At 30.8% G+C, this 20159-nt stretch overlaps 1 protein-coding gene across 4 annotated transcripts in view; it reads right to left on the reverse strand.

Annotated features, from left to right (window-relative positions):
* LOC113509622 (uncharacterized) overlaps nucleotides 1-20159 on the reverse strand; it is a 172566-nt gene that overhangs the window by 21872 nt on the left and 130535 nt on the right. For all 4 annotated transcript variants that reach the window (XM_052899254.1, XM_052899255.1, XM_052899253.1 and 1 more), the window contains 2 exons: nucleotides 13639-13684; nucleotides 722-848 (listed from right to left, as the gene is read on the reverse strand). In XM_052899254.1, coding sequence (XP_052755214.1) covers nucleotides 722-848; nucleotides 13639-13684 — 173 coding nt within the window. The remainder of the gene's footprint in view (nucleotides 1-721; nucleotides 849-13638; nucleotides 13685-20159) is intronic.

Consider the following 20159-nt stretch of genomic DNA (forward strand, 5'->3'; position numbering starts at 1 on the left):
TAAATTTAATATGTTTACAATAATACTCTACACCACTCTACACCAAAAATATAAATCACTATATACAGAAGATCTTATACAATACTTTTAATTTGAAAGTAAATTGTCTATTCAAAACCGTCTGAAATGAACAGGCAATACCTGCACTGAAAGACAGAACTGTGGTACTAATTATGTATATAAGAGCAATGCCAAATGCAAACTATATTTTAGCAAAGATTGCAATGCACATAAATTACTTATATATACTTTTTTTGTATTGAATATTTTTATTAAACATTGCAATAGATATTTTTATTACTCATCCCATAAAGAATTAGTTCTTGAACACTAATATTTTTATAAAAGAGTTTGAATATAAAACAAAATGGTCTGAGTTTCCTATTTCTTCAATTACTTCTAAACCACGTATCAGATGCTGGTTTTACTGTCATTTAAATATTTTTTACGGAATATTTGTAGAAGACATTCTAAATCAAACTCGGGTATACGGAGATAAATTCAATGTTTATAATAAATTGTATTCATGCGAAGGTTGGAACAGGTCACTAGTTTACTAGTCATTTCCTTCAACTTTGTCTGCGTACATAAAGTATAGCTTTAGCTATAAATTAACCTACCTGTGGACCAAAAAGTTTTAAGTAACAAACATCCGTACATTTTTATAAATTTTCACATTTATTATATTTGTAGGATTAGTATAAAAAAAAATGTAACTTACGCTGGTCGTTTCCACCAGAGCGAGCCATAACGGTGCCGTTTGGGAACACGTTGACGTAAAGGTGGGAGCACTGGCTGTAGAGGCGAACTGACCGGACCATCGATGGCACCGCACCGCAGATCACCACCTGCAAAATGTATTACAAATATATATAACAAACAATAACAATACGAAATTCTCCAAAAAAAAGAGTAAAGAGGTTTCTTCCGGGTTGACAAAGTGCGCGTAATGTCCCTTATATTGAGACGATCATATGGAAATCGCTTAGAATCAGTTGGCCCGTGTGCTCGTGAGCTCTTGTGTCATCTTAGCACTATAAAAATTTGTTACCAATTAACTCCTCCGTACTAGACTGCTGTAAACAAACTCTACAAATTTTGATTGACCTACTACGAATTAAAAGATTATCACTGAAATCACCACTATTTTATTTTTATAGGCAAAACGCAAAATCTTGTAAAATACATTTTTTTACACTACTTTGCAAATATGCTGACGGCCCACCTGATGAAAAGTGCTAACCGTCGTTTATAGATATGAATAGTACCATAGAAATGGCAGAATACACTGTGTCATTCGTGATATCTTTCATTTTGTAAGTAATATTATAATTATTTATCAAACTATGTTAATAAAATAAAACTTTGTTTTTAACTTTGATAAATATATAAAAGTACCTACCGTAATGAATATAAAATACTGTAAATTAAATGTGCAATTTGTCACTTTATTAGAAGTTTGAATCACCGTTTTTGCTAATGTTAGTACCTACTTCTAACTCAATACCACTAATGGTCACGGCAAATCGACTGAACGATAACACAGCTGTAAAATACTGATTTATGCCAATGTTAGTCACTAATTTTCATAACTCATGCTGCTAGAACTGACGCCATGATGACTGATGACATAACCAAAGAATTAAATAAGAAATACAATTCTAATATGAAAGATTGAGAAATTAATTATCTTAAGACTTTCGTCTTAGCTAACGTAGAGGAGATATATAATTCACAGTGTAATAATATTGTACCAATCTTATTTAGCCCTAGGATATCGTAAAAGTCTATCAGAAATACAAATGATAATATTTTTTTACAACACAGGGGGCAAAGGAACATGCAGCTCACCTGATGGTAAGTGACTATCGCCGCCTATGATCACCTACAACACCAATGGTATTGCAGGTGTGCTGCCGGCCTTTTAAAAAAGAATATGCTTTTTTTTAAGGTTATGATGTCGTATCGGTTCAGAAATATTGCTGCAAGAAGTTGATTCCAAAGAGTGGTTGTGCGTGGAAGAAAGTGCCTTGAAAGATGCACGGTGGAAGACCGCCACTCCTCCAGATGGTTAGGATGAAACTTTAGTTTATGGCGGGTTGTACGGTGGTGAAAATCAACAGCAGGTATCAATTCGAACAATTCCTCAGAACACTCCCCATGATAAATTCGATAGAAAATACACAGAGATGCAACATCTCTACGCAGTTTCAGTGGATCACTTCGGACAGTAAGGCTATGATTATCAATTTATCTAAGTGCAGGGGGAAGAAATACCTGAAATAAACTCTACACCAAATTTTGGCCAGTGTAGGCAAGTGAAAGAACTAAGCGTTTGAAATATAGAAGAATATAATAAATTATCTTATGGGGAAGACCCATGACCACATTAATAAATTGTGGAAATTCAATCACATATAAAAACAAATAGACACGAATACTAGGATATTGTAAAGATCTGTTTGAACTTTATCACAATAATTTTTATGATTCTGTTAACATTCCGATCTATGGAAAACACGTCAATAAAATCATAATCTTGTGTAAACGAACATAGAAAATTACCGCATACATCTTCGAGTAGTGTGTGGTCTATATCAGTGAAACCCTATCACACTGCAACTATAGTGTTGAATAGTTTAAATTAGTTTCCTTATTCTGTTACTGCACTTTCACCGGCATTTTAATGGCGCCAGTCGTATACCGACACCTCATTACGCAGATATTGATCAACATCCTATCTACAGTGACCCCGTGAACTTCACGAACTTAGTTGCTGAATATTTTCTCATTAACCTTAATAGATGTCCTTTGAATTTCAATTAGAAGCAAACTTACTACATTAATTACAGGGTAGAGAGGTATATCGATATAGTCCTCAGGAATAACAACAACACGTAAGCGGTACAATGTCCATTACCACAGACGTAGTATAACGTGTTCACCGAATCACAGTGTATTCTGTGACGTTCACAGCTCTGTTCATGAACAGACACATGAATATCTCAATGCACATGAAATCTATAGACATATATAGGGGGAGTATTGCCAATTTTCATCATTTGGATAATCAACTCGTTTGCCATTCTATGTAACACAAAAAAGTCTTTCACCTTGAAAATAACTGCAAGAGATTTTATAATTTTATTATCTTCTTAAATCAGGTCTTCTTATCTTCCTTTGGTAAAGGAGTAAGAATATAAGAATACAATTTATATGTTTTATCCCCAGGGTTTCAATTGTATGAAAATTTAAACTAAAACCGTCGAATCAGTATTGAAAGAGTCTAATATCCTACTTCTTGGGGTAAAGGATTGTTAATAATGAGGTCTAATATATATCCTATCCTATAAAGACAAATCCAAGTTCAATAAAAGGATCTTAATGAGGTGCAATCTTCTTATCTAAATATATCTAAGATATACGTCATATTTTCAATGGCTCATCATCAACGCAAATTTAATCATGTACAGAATCTTTCATCCAAGAAGTTTCACAATTACATTGGATTTTGTAATTATTGTTAGAACCAGTAACTTCGAGTACAATAAGGAAACAATCGATCGTTTTAATGGGTCAGCCGTGCTCAGCTAATCCGTCAGACCAAGGGCTCGATTGTGTATGTAGTCAATTTTAAATCCTATATTGTAGCTAATAAAACTTTCATTCACTTTTTTATGCATATTCATTTAAAGACCTTTTGTATCTGATTCTATTATGGTATCATATTCAAGTGGGAAAGCATAGGCTACCACGTCGCGGTCACCATTCAGCCGTGTTACGTTTCACGTGAACTTTTTGTATACGTATAGTGTTTTTTAATATTAGATTAAATTTTAAAATTTGTTCTCTGCATTCAGAAATTATCCTATACTGACATACTGTAAATTACATCTATTATATCTAAGATTAATTGTGGGGGAGGGAGACTTGGTCCCTTAAAAACATTACATTTGTATTCTTAGACTTGTTTTTGCAAAGCTTTGTGCTGGGGTGGACAGCAGACTGTTCTGGGGTGAGCAAATTCTAACTAACCCCAAGTTATTCACTGACGTAATGTTCGTTTCTGAAGTGTTAAGGTGAAGTGTTAAACCAAATGAGACTACTTACTTACGTAGAACGTACTTGCTCTACTCCTTCAATTTGTGTTCGGTGTAAATATTAAAAGCTTTTAATGAGCTTCCTAAGAGCATTCTGTCAGTTCTTTAGTGCATTTACAGAAACTTAATATGTTGTCTTATTCCGTATTCTTTGTTATTTTAATTCCACTTTAACATTTATTCTTAGTAACCATTCATTCACTAATTAATTGATTAGCTAAATAAATTATACATTAAACTAAACATTTCAATTTAAAATATGACATTTATTCATTTTACATGTTAATTATATAAAATAAAAACATATTGCGTTTTGAGAAAAGATATTTATAATAAAATGAGTACGTCATATTTACATTTCATCTTTAAATACGTATTTGCAGTAAAATATCATATTACTTGATATAAATTCATAACATATCATAACAAGTAATAACCGAAACGTAACGAGCGTAACATACCAAACCAACTTAATTATGTTAATGGCTATGGAATTCTTTACATTTTTGTGTGTTATGTGTCTTGGAACTCAATGTAAAATGAAGCTGTTAATTTGTATGCAGATTTTATATGACTAGTCACGTCGGTTTTACTGCAAGTAATATTAATAATATTTACGGCTTTCTGTGTAAAATAACTCCTTGTTTATCTCAATTAGTTCTAGCTATAAAACGCTACGCTGTTGATTTTATTGATACAACATAATTCCCATCCTGGATTAGGTAATCTACTGAATAAAAACTTAATATTTTTTATATTTACAAATTATTATAATACTCCTATAATAAATTTCCAACAAATATATAGTATTACAAACTTGTTGCAGTGCTGCAACATAAGATATGTTGCAGCGTATTAGTGTACTTTATATCATATTTTAAAGAAAAACGTAAAAAGTGTTTCAATACACTTTATATATCTATTATATTATTTTAATATAAATATGATATAAATTTTATATATGAATACAACCAACTGAATACAATTTGACCGATCTTACACTTAATAAATATAAAATACTTTTTAGATTATAGAAAATTTAAATAATACAAAATATTTCTTTTTATCTCCTCAAAAAACTAACGGGATAATAAGGATAAGGAAATGGATAAATAAAATTTTGACTTATGAAAAATGTGACTATAATCGTAAGAAAATTAATATGAAATAAATTCAACTCTTGTTTGGAAAAATAAATAAACAAAAACTTTATTTATCCAATATTTACACAGAGTTACATTCCCGTAATCATGTCATATACAAAGTCTATTAAATTGGTTTAAAAAATGTCTATAGGCAATCGAGTAGTTAACATATATTCATTTGCATTTAAAATTATTGTATAATATTTTTGTTATTTAATTCACTAATACCAATTTTGGTTTAATATTATTCAAAATTTTTATCAATTCAGAATCAACTTCGTTCATTATTATTTCATAGGATAGGGTTTCTCCCGCGTTTCTTTAATTTTTATATACAATAATATAATTATAATGTATTCGTTTATCTTATTCGGAGGTCACCACTCCTGTTGTCATTGGGCTTATCGTCAGCTTTGACCCGAACAGTATTACTGCCGCTCGATTACATACGAGTATCAACCAAATTATCCTACGAGTGTATCGTATCGGAAATTTTCACGGCACTCGAGCATTGATATCAAATCGATTAGGAAATTAATTTGGGTAAATGTGTCGACGTTAATATTGCAGTCGCATTACAAGTGGTAAACATTTAGATAGTTACAACGCTTGATAATATAGAAACACACGTGTTAGGAGTCATACTCGTAATATATTCTGTGATACAAATGGTTCCGCTCTAAATTTGTTTGTCATTTTAAATTATAAAAAAAAATATTCGAACATTTAATAAAAAAATTAATATGTTTTCCATAAACCGAAACCAACTACATTTTTAACATAGTATAGCATCAATAAGGGAAAAAAGCCTTTCCCAATAAAAAAAAAATTATATATCCGTCCGTTCGGAATTAGAAAAGATATTGCGTAACCGACACACATGAAAAAGTATAATATATAATATAATAGTTATATAATAGTGTATTATATATAATATCATATTTTTAGAACATCTATCCATCAATGTCGCTTGCATTCTACAAACAGCACGCAGTGTTATTAAAAGGTAGGTAATTTGGCATTAGTGATATGGATAATTGGAAATGTACATATATAAGGAAGTATTTATATTATCACTGTATAAAATATATTCTGTATGATTGAAATGTATGTATATATATATATATATATATATATATATATATATATATATATATATATATATATATATATATATATATATACGAGTATATCTCTTAGTCCTAATAACAGAATGAATAGAAATACCTAAAAATAATGTTTATTCAAATAGACTTGTTTTATAAGCGTTTTTAAATTTAATAGTATTTTTTTATGATTCTATTGCAAGTTAATAATAAAAAAATTATACTAATTTATTCCTAAATTATAATAGATTTATTTGCGATTAAAAATGCGTCAATAAATTGCCGATATATTGATCTAGATATGACTCTATAAATATTGTAGTATAAGAACCCCCTAATACATCAGGCCTATATTTGATAACGTATTTGATGTAGCTGATTAGAGATCTAATCTAGATCATAATTGTGATGTTATTAGCCTTATAATTATACTGAATGCGTCAATCCTGCCGTATTTTTATCCATTAATTATATATTATATATAAGTACACATAAACTGTATCAGATTTTCTGATAATGACACACTACGTATGTCTTAGCACGTATCTTATCTGTAAAGATGTTTGAATTGTTTTAAGAAAGACTATTCAAATAATTTTCGAAACAATATGTCTTAAGATAATCCTAAATTATTAGACAATACTAATATCCAGCTTTTAATATGAACATTATCAATTTATCTACTTAAAGGATTAGGATGGCGACACACGTGCCTGATAAATACTTCATCAGGTGTATGTAAGGCTTGGTAAGTAGTCGTCAGTAATTGTTTTTACGGTATAATAATTTTTTTTTTTTTACAAAACTATAAGAGAAAAAAACTTTGTTTTTATCTTTATTAGTCATTTATATGTATTACAATACGTGCACGAGTATATAATTGCTATTTCCCTACAGGAGCATCATATGTACGTGTCTGTTTTTATTTTAAAACTATAATTTTAATTTTTCGATTTTTCAGTCGACCTTTAGGGGTTTCCAGCTTTTTTATTTTAAACCACTCTTATATTATAAGGAATAAATAAAAAAAATCATTCAAGCTATTTTTCAGTTACAGTGGTATAGTGGTAGTGGTATAGTGGTACAGCAATTGATTTTTAGATTATAACAACTATACTATACGATACATTTGAATAAATATAATAATAGCTCACTAATTCAACATTTATTTCATTCATTGTTGTACTTTGTACTTATGTTTGCCATGCAAAAATATTTGTCGATTTAGATAAAAATATATTAGAAAATGATATTTCTTTTACAACGTTGCTATAGATTAGATAGAGAAAACGTCAACACAAAATAATTACTGATCTAATATACATATATGATTTTTATTAATATTATATATAGTATTTATTGTTTAAATGTCATAAGAAAAAAAATATAGAGTCAAACATATAACCTTCTCCTTTTTTGAAAATTTAATAATGGTATAAAGTAATGAATGAATACTCAGCTCACTATTATTCCCCTTAAAAAAATACAGTTACATAAAATTTGGAGTCAAAAAACAGCATGTTTTGTCTACTATTTATTATTAATTATTGTTAAGTAAGTAAGTATTAAGTAAGTATTACGTAAAAAAGTAAGTGATTAAGTATTTTAATTTATTTGTAGTTTTTACTCGCGAATTCGTATGCATGATCGGGATATATCGATTAACAAATAATTTACAACATTCTGCATCCCAAATACTAAATGTATGCCAAATTTCATTACATTTAGTTGAACGATGCGCCAAAAAGCAACCAACATACTTTCACATAAAAAAATTCATTTTTCATGTGAAAGTTTATTTGTTATCTCTAAATATTTCTAATAGTAAGAGTACCACGATAAAAACATATTATAAAAATATCTTTTATATATTACCATTTTATTTTTTATATATTTTACAAGAAAATCTGTTAATATAAGTTTTAAAAATGAAGTTCTATTATTATTTATTAAATATTAAAAATAAAATTTATTCTTCTGGCTATACACTGCGTGATCATCTATTCCTAACGCGCATTCACGTTACGTGCACGCCACGTTCGCGGCATATCATGTGTGATGTAACCTTAATTTATTAAATTCTAACTACGAGTCGTGGTTTTTCTCGTCTTCTTTGTATTGCTATTCGAAGATATGATCTATCTGTGTACCAAATTTCATTCAAGTCCGTGCATCCCTTTAATCATCCATACATGAGCAAAACGTCAATATAATACCTATTACCCCATTGCTAGCAATATAAGGTATATTGCTAGCAATGGGGTCAAGCAAACTACCTCGCAGTTCCCTGAAAAACTGTCAAGGTTAATTTCTGATAACGTCACGATAAGCCAACTGACCTGATTTTGTCGGGAGGAGTAATGGAAATTAGCAATCCCATTGTTAACCTATTAGGTCGACCTCCACGTGGTTTCCCCTGGAAACCATCGTGAATGATTTATTGTTGAATTCATCACGATAGGCCAACTGACATGCTTCATCATCATCTAATATTCCTCAGTGTTACCCCGCCTGTGTATACCTATAGCTCAGGCGGGGTAACAATTCCATTATCAATTATTAAAAAAGACCTGATTTCGCTCTCAATTATTCTCGTTAGCATAAACCAATAACGCACGCAAGGTAAAAAGGGATTGCTTTGCTAGCAATATAGAGTATATTGCTATACCAAGTCGACGCTGATTCCGAAAACCATCATGGTTACTGACTTGCTTTCATCCTCACCTATCATCCTTCATTGGTGGTCCGCTAGCTTATACCGATAACGCAAACGAGGTTAACATTCCATTATCAACAATTAATAAATAAGCCATTTTTACTTTTAATAAAAGTCCTTAAAGCGTGATTGAATATGCCCTCTGTAAATATGCATAATATGATACTCTGTATCCCTTGACATACTATAAAATATAAATAAAATTTTTCATCGTGCCTCCAAACCAAATTGTTTAATTACTCCTCTCCATCCAAAGGTTGCTTGGAAGAGATCGCTCTTAGCGATAAGGTCACCCATTGTTTTCTCATTGTGATTATTTCTTGTAATTATTTATATTTATAATAAGTTTACTATTGTAATCTTGTGGAGGAAACAATAAAGAGTATCTATCTATCTATCTATAAAAAAAAATACTCTTGTTTCTATATTATAATCGTAATATGACCATATCAGGAGCCTTTTTAAATACTACTATACCTACTGCAAGGGATCAATAACATTTAATATCCAAATATGACGCGTATCATGCCCGATCTGCGCCCATTTAGCGAGCAGAAAATATTCCATCATACAAAGTACATTATTCATGTACCTAGATTTTTGCATATGTACATGTTTGTTTTGCGCTTCAACGCTACTGGATCATAAAATATCCTTAACTACTATGGAATATTTATCGCAATTCGTGCAGGCAAAGCCACGTGTTACGAGTAAGCTAAACTGTATAATCGTATTTTACTACTAATATCAAAAACATTAATTTTTGTAATTCCAAATTTTATCAAATGTCAACCTGCTGGATGCTGAATCAACAGTATCAAAAATATTATTCACTAGAGATGTGTACGCGTAAATTAATCTAAAAAATAAATATCCCCTGTATTAGTAACGGTAGCTATTAATCTCACTGTTACCCATGTATCCTGTCAGGTCGACCTCCACGCGATTCATTCTGAAAATTACGTGGGTAATTCTTGATGAATACGTTACGATGGGCGAACGACTTGTTCCTCACCTATAATCTCTCACTTCACTAGAACCCTGTCTTATCTAAATAAATATTGTCAAATTTTCGAATCTAGAATAGGTACATTATTTTTTTTAATAAAATCAAATTGACATAACCTGATATATATTATTTGATTGACATAATGTTATCGCTGTCATTATTTCGATATCACCTGTTTTTGTCTTAAAATGCAATTATATTTATCCCCGCAAATACGCTACTTAATGTAAACAATGATAATTTATTACTCATAATGCTTAGTTCCATAATATTTATTATATTAAAAAAAATATTGAATGAATTATACTAAGTTAAATTACCTCCTGACGACATATTCTGATAGCATTCGGACCCGCATGTTTTTAGGCTCGCTCTAAAGGCTGAATGCGTTCCAGTTTTTTTTTTGTTTATTACTATGGTGACAAACAGGCGTACAACATTACCTCCATTTAACATCAGGCAGGTAGTCTGATGGTAAACGGAGTTACTGTAATACAGTAGGTAGTAGACGTCCATAGGCTATACAGTAACTATATAGCCTATGGACGTCTGAAACACCAGAGATTGCGGACACTTTAAAAACCTTAAAACACTTTTTTTACATACATACATACATATCTGTCACGCCTGTCTCCCATTAGGGTAGGCAGAAACAATGGAACGCCAAATGCTTCGATTCAAACAAACCTCTTTCGCTTCTTCCACATTCATCAATCTTGTCATACACGCTCGTCGGTTACGGGTACTTTTAATTTGGCCCTTCTTCAGCACGTCGCCTATTTGGTCGACATACGTCCGTCTAGGGCGGCCCCTACCGACATTTCCATTCATTCTTGCTCGATAAATCTCTTTTTTTATAAATATAATTATAATAAATAACTAAATATAATAGTTACTTGGAAATAATGTTAGCAAGTAAAAATTGTCCACTTTTGAAAGTCATTAAATATCACATAGGCTACCTTTTCGTGTACTATAAAGGTGATAATCAAGCGATTAGCTCATCGAATGGTAAACGATTGCCTTAGCCTATGAACGACTGCAACACCAGAAACGTCACAAGCGCATCGCCAATTTGAATACGTCTTTTTTTAATAATACCATTCTATTAAAATTAGGAGAAATTATCACCCAGGTACCCCAAGTACAATACAGGATATTGGGGGGAAAAGGGATTGATAGTAATGAGTTCTAACGGCATTATTTCTAACAGATCGACATTTACGCAGTTCCCTTTGGAAACCATCGTGGTTAATTCTTGTTTAATTCTTTACGATTACAACTGACCTGCTGTCATCCTCACTACTCAACTATCACTAGTGCCCTGCCAACGTATACCAATAGTGCAGGCGGTAGTACCATTCCATTTTCAACCATTAAAAAAACTATACAGAATACTTTGTATTATTAGAAAAATGTCTCTGTGTGGGAAAATACAGAAATTCGACGCGTGAACGTTAGTTGCGAATACGCAGTACGAAATATACATTTCTGATACTTTTACAAGTTGTTACAATATTTATTCAATAGATATTTTCTCATATTACTGATCCCACTTTATGAGCATTTAGTGGAGTCGTAATTCATTTGTCATTTTTTGCACATAGCTCAACTCGTATGTGCTAAACGAAATGTCTTGTAACATGTGATGGTTTTATTATATCCAGACGAGAGCAATGCAAATCTTTGACGTCAATTGTGAGACGAAATATTGGGATATTTTTGGCTTTATTCAAATTAAATAATAGTCAGCATTCACTAAATATATGATAAATGGTGATTTAAAGACAGATCTAAATCATCCATATACTTTTAAAATGAATATTATTGTCGTTTTTTTTTTATTAAATGAAGTGGCTTATAAGGTGTTTGATGACTTGATGAAAAGTGCTAACTATCGAATAAAAAGATACTATCGAATAAAAGAGATGTCGATCATAATTAAGATATTTTTTTTAGGTTGCTAACTGAATATATCATATGTCAAAGTAAAATTTATGTTATTGTTCATTAGCTCAGCCAGTCATCCACTATCCGCTGCTGAACACAGTCCTCCCCTATAGACTGCCATAAGGAAGGCTCCTGAGCCACCTGCATCCACTGACTCCCTGCAATACATTTAAGGTGAACTGAACCTTTCTTCCCGCCTTATTGTAACCTATTTATATTTGTACCTATTTCTACAAGATTTCTAAACTGATTTTTATAGTTTCATTTTAAATCGTATTTTTTTTTTAATATTAAATAATCATAAAACAAAAATGGTGAAAACATTTGGTTTCAAATATGACAGGCGATGCAGATGTCTTTAATTATACGGTGTGAACGCTGTTAATGACTTTAGTGAATCTATGATAAATATAGAAATTAATAGATAAGACTTGGATTCCACAGTTAATAAGCATTAATTAATTTTAATACCGTTATCCTATAATAATTTTATAGCATTACCCAGCCAGAGAGGTGCCACTTTTATGTGTAATATTTAATAATATAAAATGCTTAATAGCTCAATTCAATAAAGTAAATTTCTTCATCGCGCTAAAGATCGTGAACGTAATCACAGCAAATGATAGGAGGCGAGCTTAAAGACTGCTCTGATGGAACATAGGTGTATTAAGTAGAAAACTTACCTACTTATCACAAACTTGCTCCTGTTACTATGCCTACATATACAAGTATACTACAGTGGCAAAATCCGTCAGAAATTATACAGTCGATTTATCTATAATATTCATTTACCTCAAAATAAGCGCCATCTAGTGACAACTTTGAAGAAAGTGAATAAATAAAAATTGTAACAAAATGCATAACTTGCATACTAATCTATCAATCATGATTAAAAGGATCCAATATTAATATATGAGTAGAATAGGAATAAATACTCGCGAATTCATTAAAAATTCTATTCTTTTTCTTTAGTTACGTAAATCATTTAATCAGACAATAAATTAGTCTCTTTGAAAGATGTAATGACTTTATATATTCATTATTATATGATTAATCTGATAACAAGATACAATGATGAGACTATGACTGTAAGCATACGAAACATCAATTCATAGTGGTAATACTGTTGTAATTTGAATTTTATTATATATTGTATTTAATTTTAATTTTATTATATATAGATTAATTTAAGACTTAAAATTAAGCAGAAGAAATAGTGGTCAGTTCTTTTAAATTCGACCAACTACAGTTAAATATGAAATAAAGAATATATATATGCTCACGACTATAATACCAAATAAAGTAGTCAGATGTATTTGACTACTGTTGTTGTTGTAGGGAATGTAACACTAGACTCGCTTACATTTCATAGAGTATATTAGAAGCCAACGTGGTAAAGGGCGAGCCTACCGCCGTCACTTCAAAGAATATCAATATTTGAATAATTTTAAATAATTGTATCCTAACAATATTATTATGAAACCAACATGATATCAATTGCAATAAGAAATATTAAAATCGGTTTAGAAGCCATAAAAATATCGGACCACGCACACAAAAAGGAATATATTTAAATGCACTTAAAAAGAAAAATCTTACTAATCAAACTTACCATCAGGAGGCACAATATCTTTGCAGAGACGGCAAGCTGTGGTAACCTGAAACAGGAAAACAGAAAATATCTTAATTGCGTTAATCATATCTGATAAACCCTAATTCCCATTTGATAATTTTATAAGATTGATAGGGGGAGGGCCTTGATGATTTCCGTATGATGATGATGGAGCAAATATACAATTTCTGCTTTTCATACCCAATCTATACTTATAATAAATCTGTAGAGATGTCAATTCTGTACATGAAATATATTTCCAAAATAACTATCAGGGGATGATTAGTGATCGATGCTGATGCCAAAAATGCAATCAGTAAAATTTTTGTCCGTCTGTCTGTCTGTCTGTATGTTTATTTATTTATAAAAGACACACCAACAATATGCTGACAACAATTAAGCAGACAATATACAATGTTATGAGCAAGTAAAAGAAATTTCGTTATAGATACAAAAACTACTCGACGGATTTTAACAAAACTTGGTACAATTATTCTTCATACTCCTGGGCAGGTTATAGTATACTTTTCAACACGCGACTATCAATAGGAGCAGAGCAGTGAAGAAAAATGTTGGGAAAACGTGAGAAGTTACTCCATTTTTAAGCTTCCGTCGCATGTGCAGCCTTAATGGCCACTGTTTAAAATGTAAAAATGTCCACCCGTGCAACGCCGGGACGGGCCGCTAGTCTGTCGTAAATATCACGACACACCCTTATACGAGTATACGGGTATAAAAGAATGAAAACACGACATAAAACCATATACCAAGCCTATTAACTTCCTAAATAGGCCAGCCCTTCCTTTCTCGTGGATGTTGTAAGAGGCGACTATAGGAGGACGAGGGATAGGCAGCAGTGTCCATCTTTAAACATCTCTAAAAGCCTAACTGCGGTTCTTAACCCGCCTGCCAAACGTGACAACTACTATCAAAATTCCGCATATGAGGAAGGCTTATATTGAGCAGTGAATAGTTAACGGCTGAAATATTAATATAATAATAATTAATCTCCTATTTTTTATAAAACAAAAGTGGCAAGCAAGCATGCAGCCCGTCTGATAGTAAACTTTAATTGTAGCCTATGTACACCTGTAACATCACGGATATCACGTACGCGTTTCCGACCCTGAAGGGATATACCCTTTTTAAAGAATCGCATACTGTAGTCATTAGGTAAAATCATGGCAAAGAACTTATTCTACAGTCTCAGCGTTTGCGGGTGGAAATTACTATGAAACCGATCTGTACGCGACCATTTAGATTCTAGCTTGTGAAGATGAAATCCCTGTCAATAGCGAATGGAGTGATAATGAAAGATATCTGTGTCGGTCCTTATAATAGGAGAGCCATGTCCACCAATGTGACGTCAATGGGATATATATGACTTTGCAATGGGTTGTTATAGGATTTATTAAATGGTTCGTCCATAAACTGCTACGGTTTATTCCAACAAGCTCTACGAAATATTCGCAAACAAACGCTACCTTTAGAAGTTACCAATGCCTATAACTACATCACCTGCTATTACACTTGTCTCTTATTTACTTAATTTATATTAAAAACAGGTCGTTATCAAGTAACTACATTTTATATTTATGAGTTACTGGCAACTAGCTTAAGTCGTAAAACGTCATCGTATCTACGAAACGAAAACAATGATCAGTACAGTTATCACGTTATGATAGTAGCTATTTGGGTGGTCTCCGTTTTTATGTAACAATTTGCGATTTAAGACTGATGACCTTTCAAATAAAATAAACATTTTGGAGCAAGATTTCAAAGTTCAAGATTCAAGAAAACATAATACTTTTAAATCGCGATCGTGAAACAGAGTGTGTTTAAAGAATTTGTTTGTGTAGCTCTTCGTAGTAATGCAGTTCTTAAACGAATTAATGATTTCAATGCCTTTTTCTTCTTTTCTTTTTATTGTCAGCTTATTTAATACAAATTATTTCCTATTTCTAAATTATAATATCGAAATGTTTTTAGTTTTAATTCAATTTTTACACCTACGAGTTTACCTTCTGATGTATAGCTATTTCAGTTTGGTTCCACGAATTACTTCCCAGAAAAAGTAATAATAAGTTCTCTTATCCACATATGTATATGCTAATGGATAAAAGGCCAAATTTTATAAATGGTATGAAAAGTTTACTTCAGAAACCATAGATGAAGACTTCTTAATAAATCTTTGATGAAATATTTCTATAGACCTCCTATTACTTACTTTATATAAAAGAAAGAAAGTAAAAGTAGTCAATCTATAAATGTGTAACGGAAAAAAAAACATTTTCAGGTAACAATATTGTGAGTATAATTTAAATATCATTTGGGTTTATTTATTACGTATAAATCGTTTCTTGTAGAATCCACTTGAAAATGGAAAGTGTAAACATAGCTCACAATGTTTGTGATGTACTAAAACATAGTTGATTGACCACGCCAACATGCAGGGTATCTCAATAAATATGGTCAACATACGAACTACCGTTAGATAATAAACAATTATGTACTGTATTACCTTTAAATTAAGATTAATATTCAAGTGGCAGTAAAATCAGAAGCCGATTATATTGTTTGTTACATTTTTTTTTCACATCACTAAGATAATGTAATTAATTAATACGAGTATCTACAAAACCAAACACAACCGTAACGTATGTATCATTAAAAAAATATTTTATGTCATGATATTTTGTTAGAATGTCCTAATTCTTATCATTAGATAACAATTATTAAAACAAGATTTACATATTTTAAGATAGTAGACATTTCAAGATAACCAATTACTTCCGTATATATATTCGTCTATGTACAAAACACGTGTCCATATGAAAATTCAAATCCGAAGACAAAAAGTGAAGTCTTCGAAATCGTATCACTTCTGGTTAATTTAATACTGAGAAAAGTCGGTAAGTACACAAATGTCGTTATTCAGTAGCATTATAATATGGTCTTTACGGAGAAATGGACACAATTGAGTTTATTTTTACGCAAACGTAAATAGTGCGCAAAATACTATAAGATGGATTCTTATATCATCATTATCATTTTAGTCATTAATTGGGTTCTATTGTATAATATATAATATAATATATTTATTTATAACTTATATAAAACTTTGTACAAATAGCAAGGCTTAATGGCATATGGTATTTTCTACTAGGTAACCATTAGGTAAAAACAGAAAGCGTATGAAGGAAGGACGCGGTGAAAAATATGTGACAATTATAGTAACACATTAAAGCAATACACAATACATAAAAAATGCACATATAATTCATAAACATTACTTTTTATACATATGGATACACTAATACATACGAAATATATATATATCATGTCATGAGAGTAGTCATAAGATGGAGTCACGAGGTAACAAACATAAAAATACAACTGAATTGAGAACCTCCCTCTTTTTGAAATCAGTTAAAAAAGAAAATCATAAACAGACTGACATAATAACAAGTACCAGCAGGAGACCTATTAAGTTGACAGGAATAAGTATAGTATAATATATATTGCGTCAACCCTAAATGGATGGACTTAGACATAATAACTAACACCGAACGAAGGTGTATGTAAATATAACTAAAATGATCCATAATTATCGAAGTCGAGTAATATGATACCTGGATATCATAATTGTAGAATTAAACTCCTAAGTTCATAGGCCACCTAACAACTAATTATGCGGTTGGGTAAAATCTGACGAAAGATGATATGACACGATTTTGTTCACACATACCAAATCCACTCAATTTTAACCCTTATATCAATACATATATGCCATATTATTTTATTCAATTAATTTATAACCACTCACGTACATTTTAACATTATATAGAAATAGTTAATATTTTCATAATAAGTCGTGATTATCCACAAGTTGCCGATGTCAATCAACAAAGTTAAGCAACATTAAAAAGGGACGATTCCTAATTTCTTCTTCTTGCTCGATCTCTCGTTTCTAAAGTTCGCAACCACGAATTATTCCCTACAATAAAGTACATAATATTCCAAAATAACCCATATTGACTGCCTTTACCAGGCCACCAGAAGAGTTTTATCAAGTGGTACTTCTTTTTCTATCTGACACATATATCGTCCAAGAAAGAAATACGAATGTAATGTCGTGGTGCAGTGTGTAAAGCAAAATACCATACTAATGCCAGTACCAATAACAGTATAGTCTTCACGTTTGACCCTCAATAATGGCAATAAGGGACGTATCAGGATTTACTGTGATAATCAGTCGATCAGATTTACAAATCAAATTTCACTTATAAATCAAAACAAATGTCTCATACATATTTCAACTGCGATCCTAAACAATAATTAATGATAAAATAGATATTGCAATTTCGCACATTGGGAGTGATTTAGATATCCGTAGCTACTGAGTATCACGGGCAAAACAGTATATTATACGGACATCACTGTAGTATAATACCCAGAATTCATTAGATATCAACATTGCATTTGCAAGAAGTGTATAAATAAATAATTGTTGGATATCATCTATTTACATACTTGCACTAATGAACAATTAGTAGAGTTGAAAAAAATCGTTAATATTCCAAGAAACTTCATTTTAAGCATTTTTTGCATAGTTATTTTTATAAATCTACTGCCCGATTTAAAAAGCAATTTTGACTCAGAAGAATGACAGAAATCTCTTTTATCACTCTTAATAACTCATCATCAGGTGATGGTAGGAGAATTCCGAGATTTATTCCAATTATTATTTGACTTCGGCGTAATATGTTTTTCTTTTCCATTCTCTATTCATAGTCATTTCCACATTCAGTCTTATTCTGACCATATCATCTTGCACACAGTCCATCCATATCTTTTTAGGCCTTCCTTTGCCCTTATAGCCATCCACATTCATACCTAATACCTTTTTTAAAACATGCTCCTCATATCTGCGCATCACGTGTCCATACCAGGACAGACGGTTACTCCTTAAGTTTTCAATCACTGACGTTACTTTCATACTTCCTTAATAATTGATGATAATGGTATAATTAAAAAAAAAAACGAACATAAATATAATCAGTTCGTGATGACATGAGTATTATTGCTCATCTTATTTATATAAAAAGATGTACTAAATATTGTCATGAAATTTGTCTACAAGTAATCATAATATATAGACATTGATATTTATTTATTATGCATAATAAGTAGTTATGACCAGTTATTATCATTATTTTATGATAATCGTATCCTAATATTGGTTAAATAAATCATCTCATATAGATATCTTTATTAGTAATTAACATAAGAAGGCCAAGGTATGGCAACTAATTATTATAATGGACTTTGATTATGTACAATAATATATTTTTTTCTCACTGACAATTTATCAAATTATTTTAAATAACCGTAGTACTTTTATTTAATAAGGCACTCGTTAATTGCTCGAGTAACTGAAGATAAACAGTAATAAATTTAAAATAAATAACAATATTCAGACAAAGAGGTCATATACCTGATAGAATGTGATACCTAACCAAGCTATCACTTTATATCTATCCTTTTATTTCACCCAATCCCTTCTATCATACTATGATAGGGAAGTGAAAGGGATTGTGTGTAATGGTACATTAGCTTTTATTATTAACTATACGCTCTGTCCCCCTGGAAACCATCATGGTTAATTCCTAGTGAATTCGCCATTATAGGCCAACTGATCTGAATTTATCTTCATCTATCACCATTTATACCTCAGTAAAAAGTGACAACGGAGTTATCATTCCATTTTCATCCTAACAAAAAATATATTATATAATAAAATAGTACTCTACACAGCCACTCCCTGCCTTTCTCTCTTCTATTTATGTGAGCTGATTCCATTCCTCTAAACTAAAATAAGACCATCCGAAAATAAAAAAATTTAGTCAGAATAAAAACTATCTCTTAAGATTGAGCAAAGAATACATTTTTTAAATACACTATCGGGACCTAACGCGATGAAAAATTAGCAACAAAAATCAGGTATCGAGCTACTATTTACCTACAATTTTTCATCACGTTAAATCCCGATAAATCAAAACAAATTTAAAATATGTATCAACAACGTGAAAGTTTATAACAATACATTCACAACATTTCATTAAAACCGGTTGAATAGTCTTAGAGATTAGTAAGAACGAATAAATAGGATTTTTATATTTTAAGATAAAGAATACCTGAAATTTTAAGGATATTTTATCATTTTAACTCAAGTAGTAGAACTTCGTTAACAAATAGCTAGCAATAGTAAAATGAATCGTAAAATTCAAACAATAGACCAAAATATACTATTGTTACATACCATACAACAATTAAATACATAGTAAGCAATAAAAAATACATGTTTTATTGAGTAACCGTATTTATTATCTGTTATTTGAATATTTTAGTAATATTAAATAAGATTTATGACACACTAATTTTTGACTAAAACTTTGTTCGTTGACACCTTTGGAACAGCTAAAATTTAAAATGAAATTCGAATGAAATTAATATCTCAT

The sequence above is a fragment of the Galleria mellonella genome, unplaced genomic scaffold, assembly GCF_026898425.1.
Source record: "Galleria mellonella isolate WM207_F2 unplaced genomic scaffold, CSIRO_AGI_GalMel_v1 utg57, whole genome shotgun sequence".
Taxonomy (NCBI): domain Eukaryota; kingdom Metazoa; phylum Arthropoda; class Insecta; order Lepidoptera; family Pyralidae; genus Galleria; species Galleria mellonella.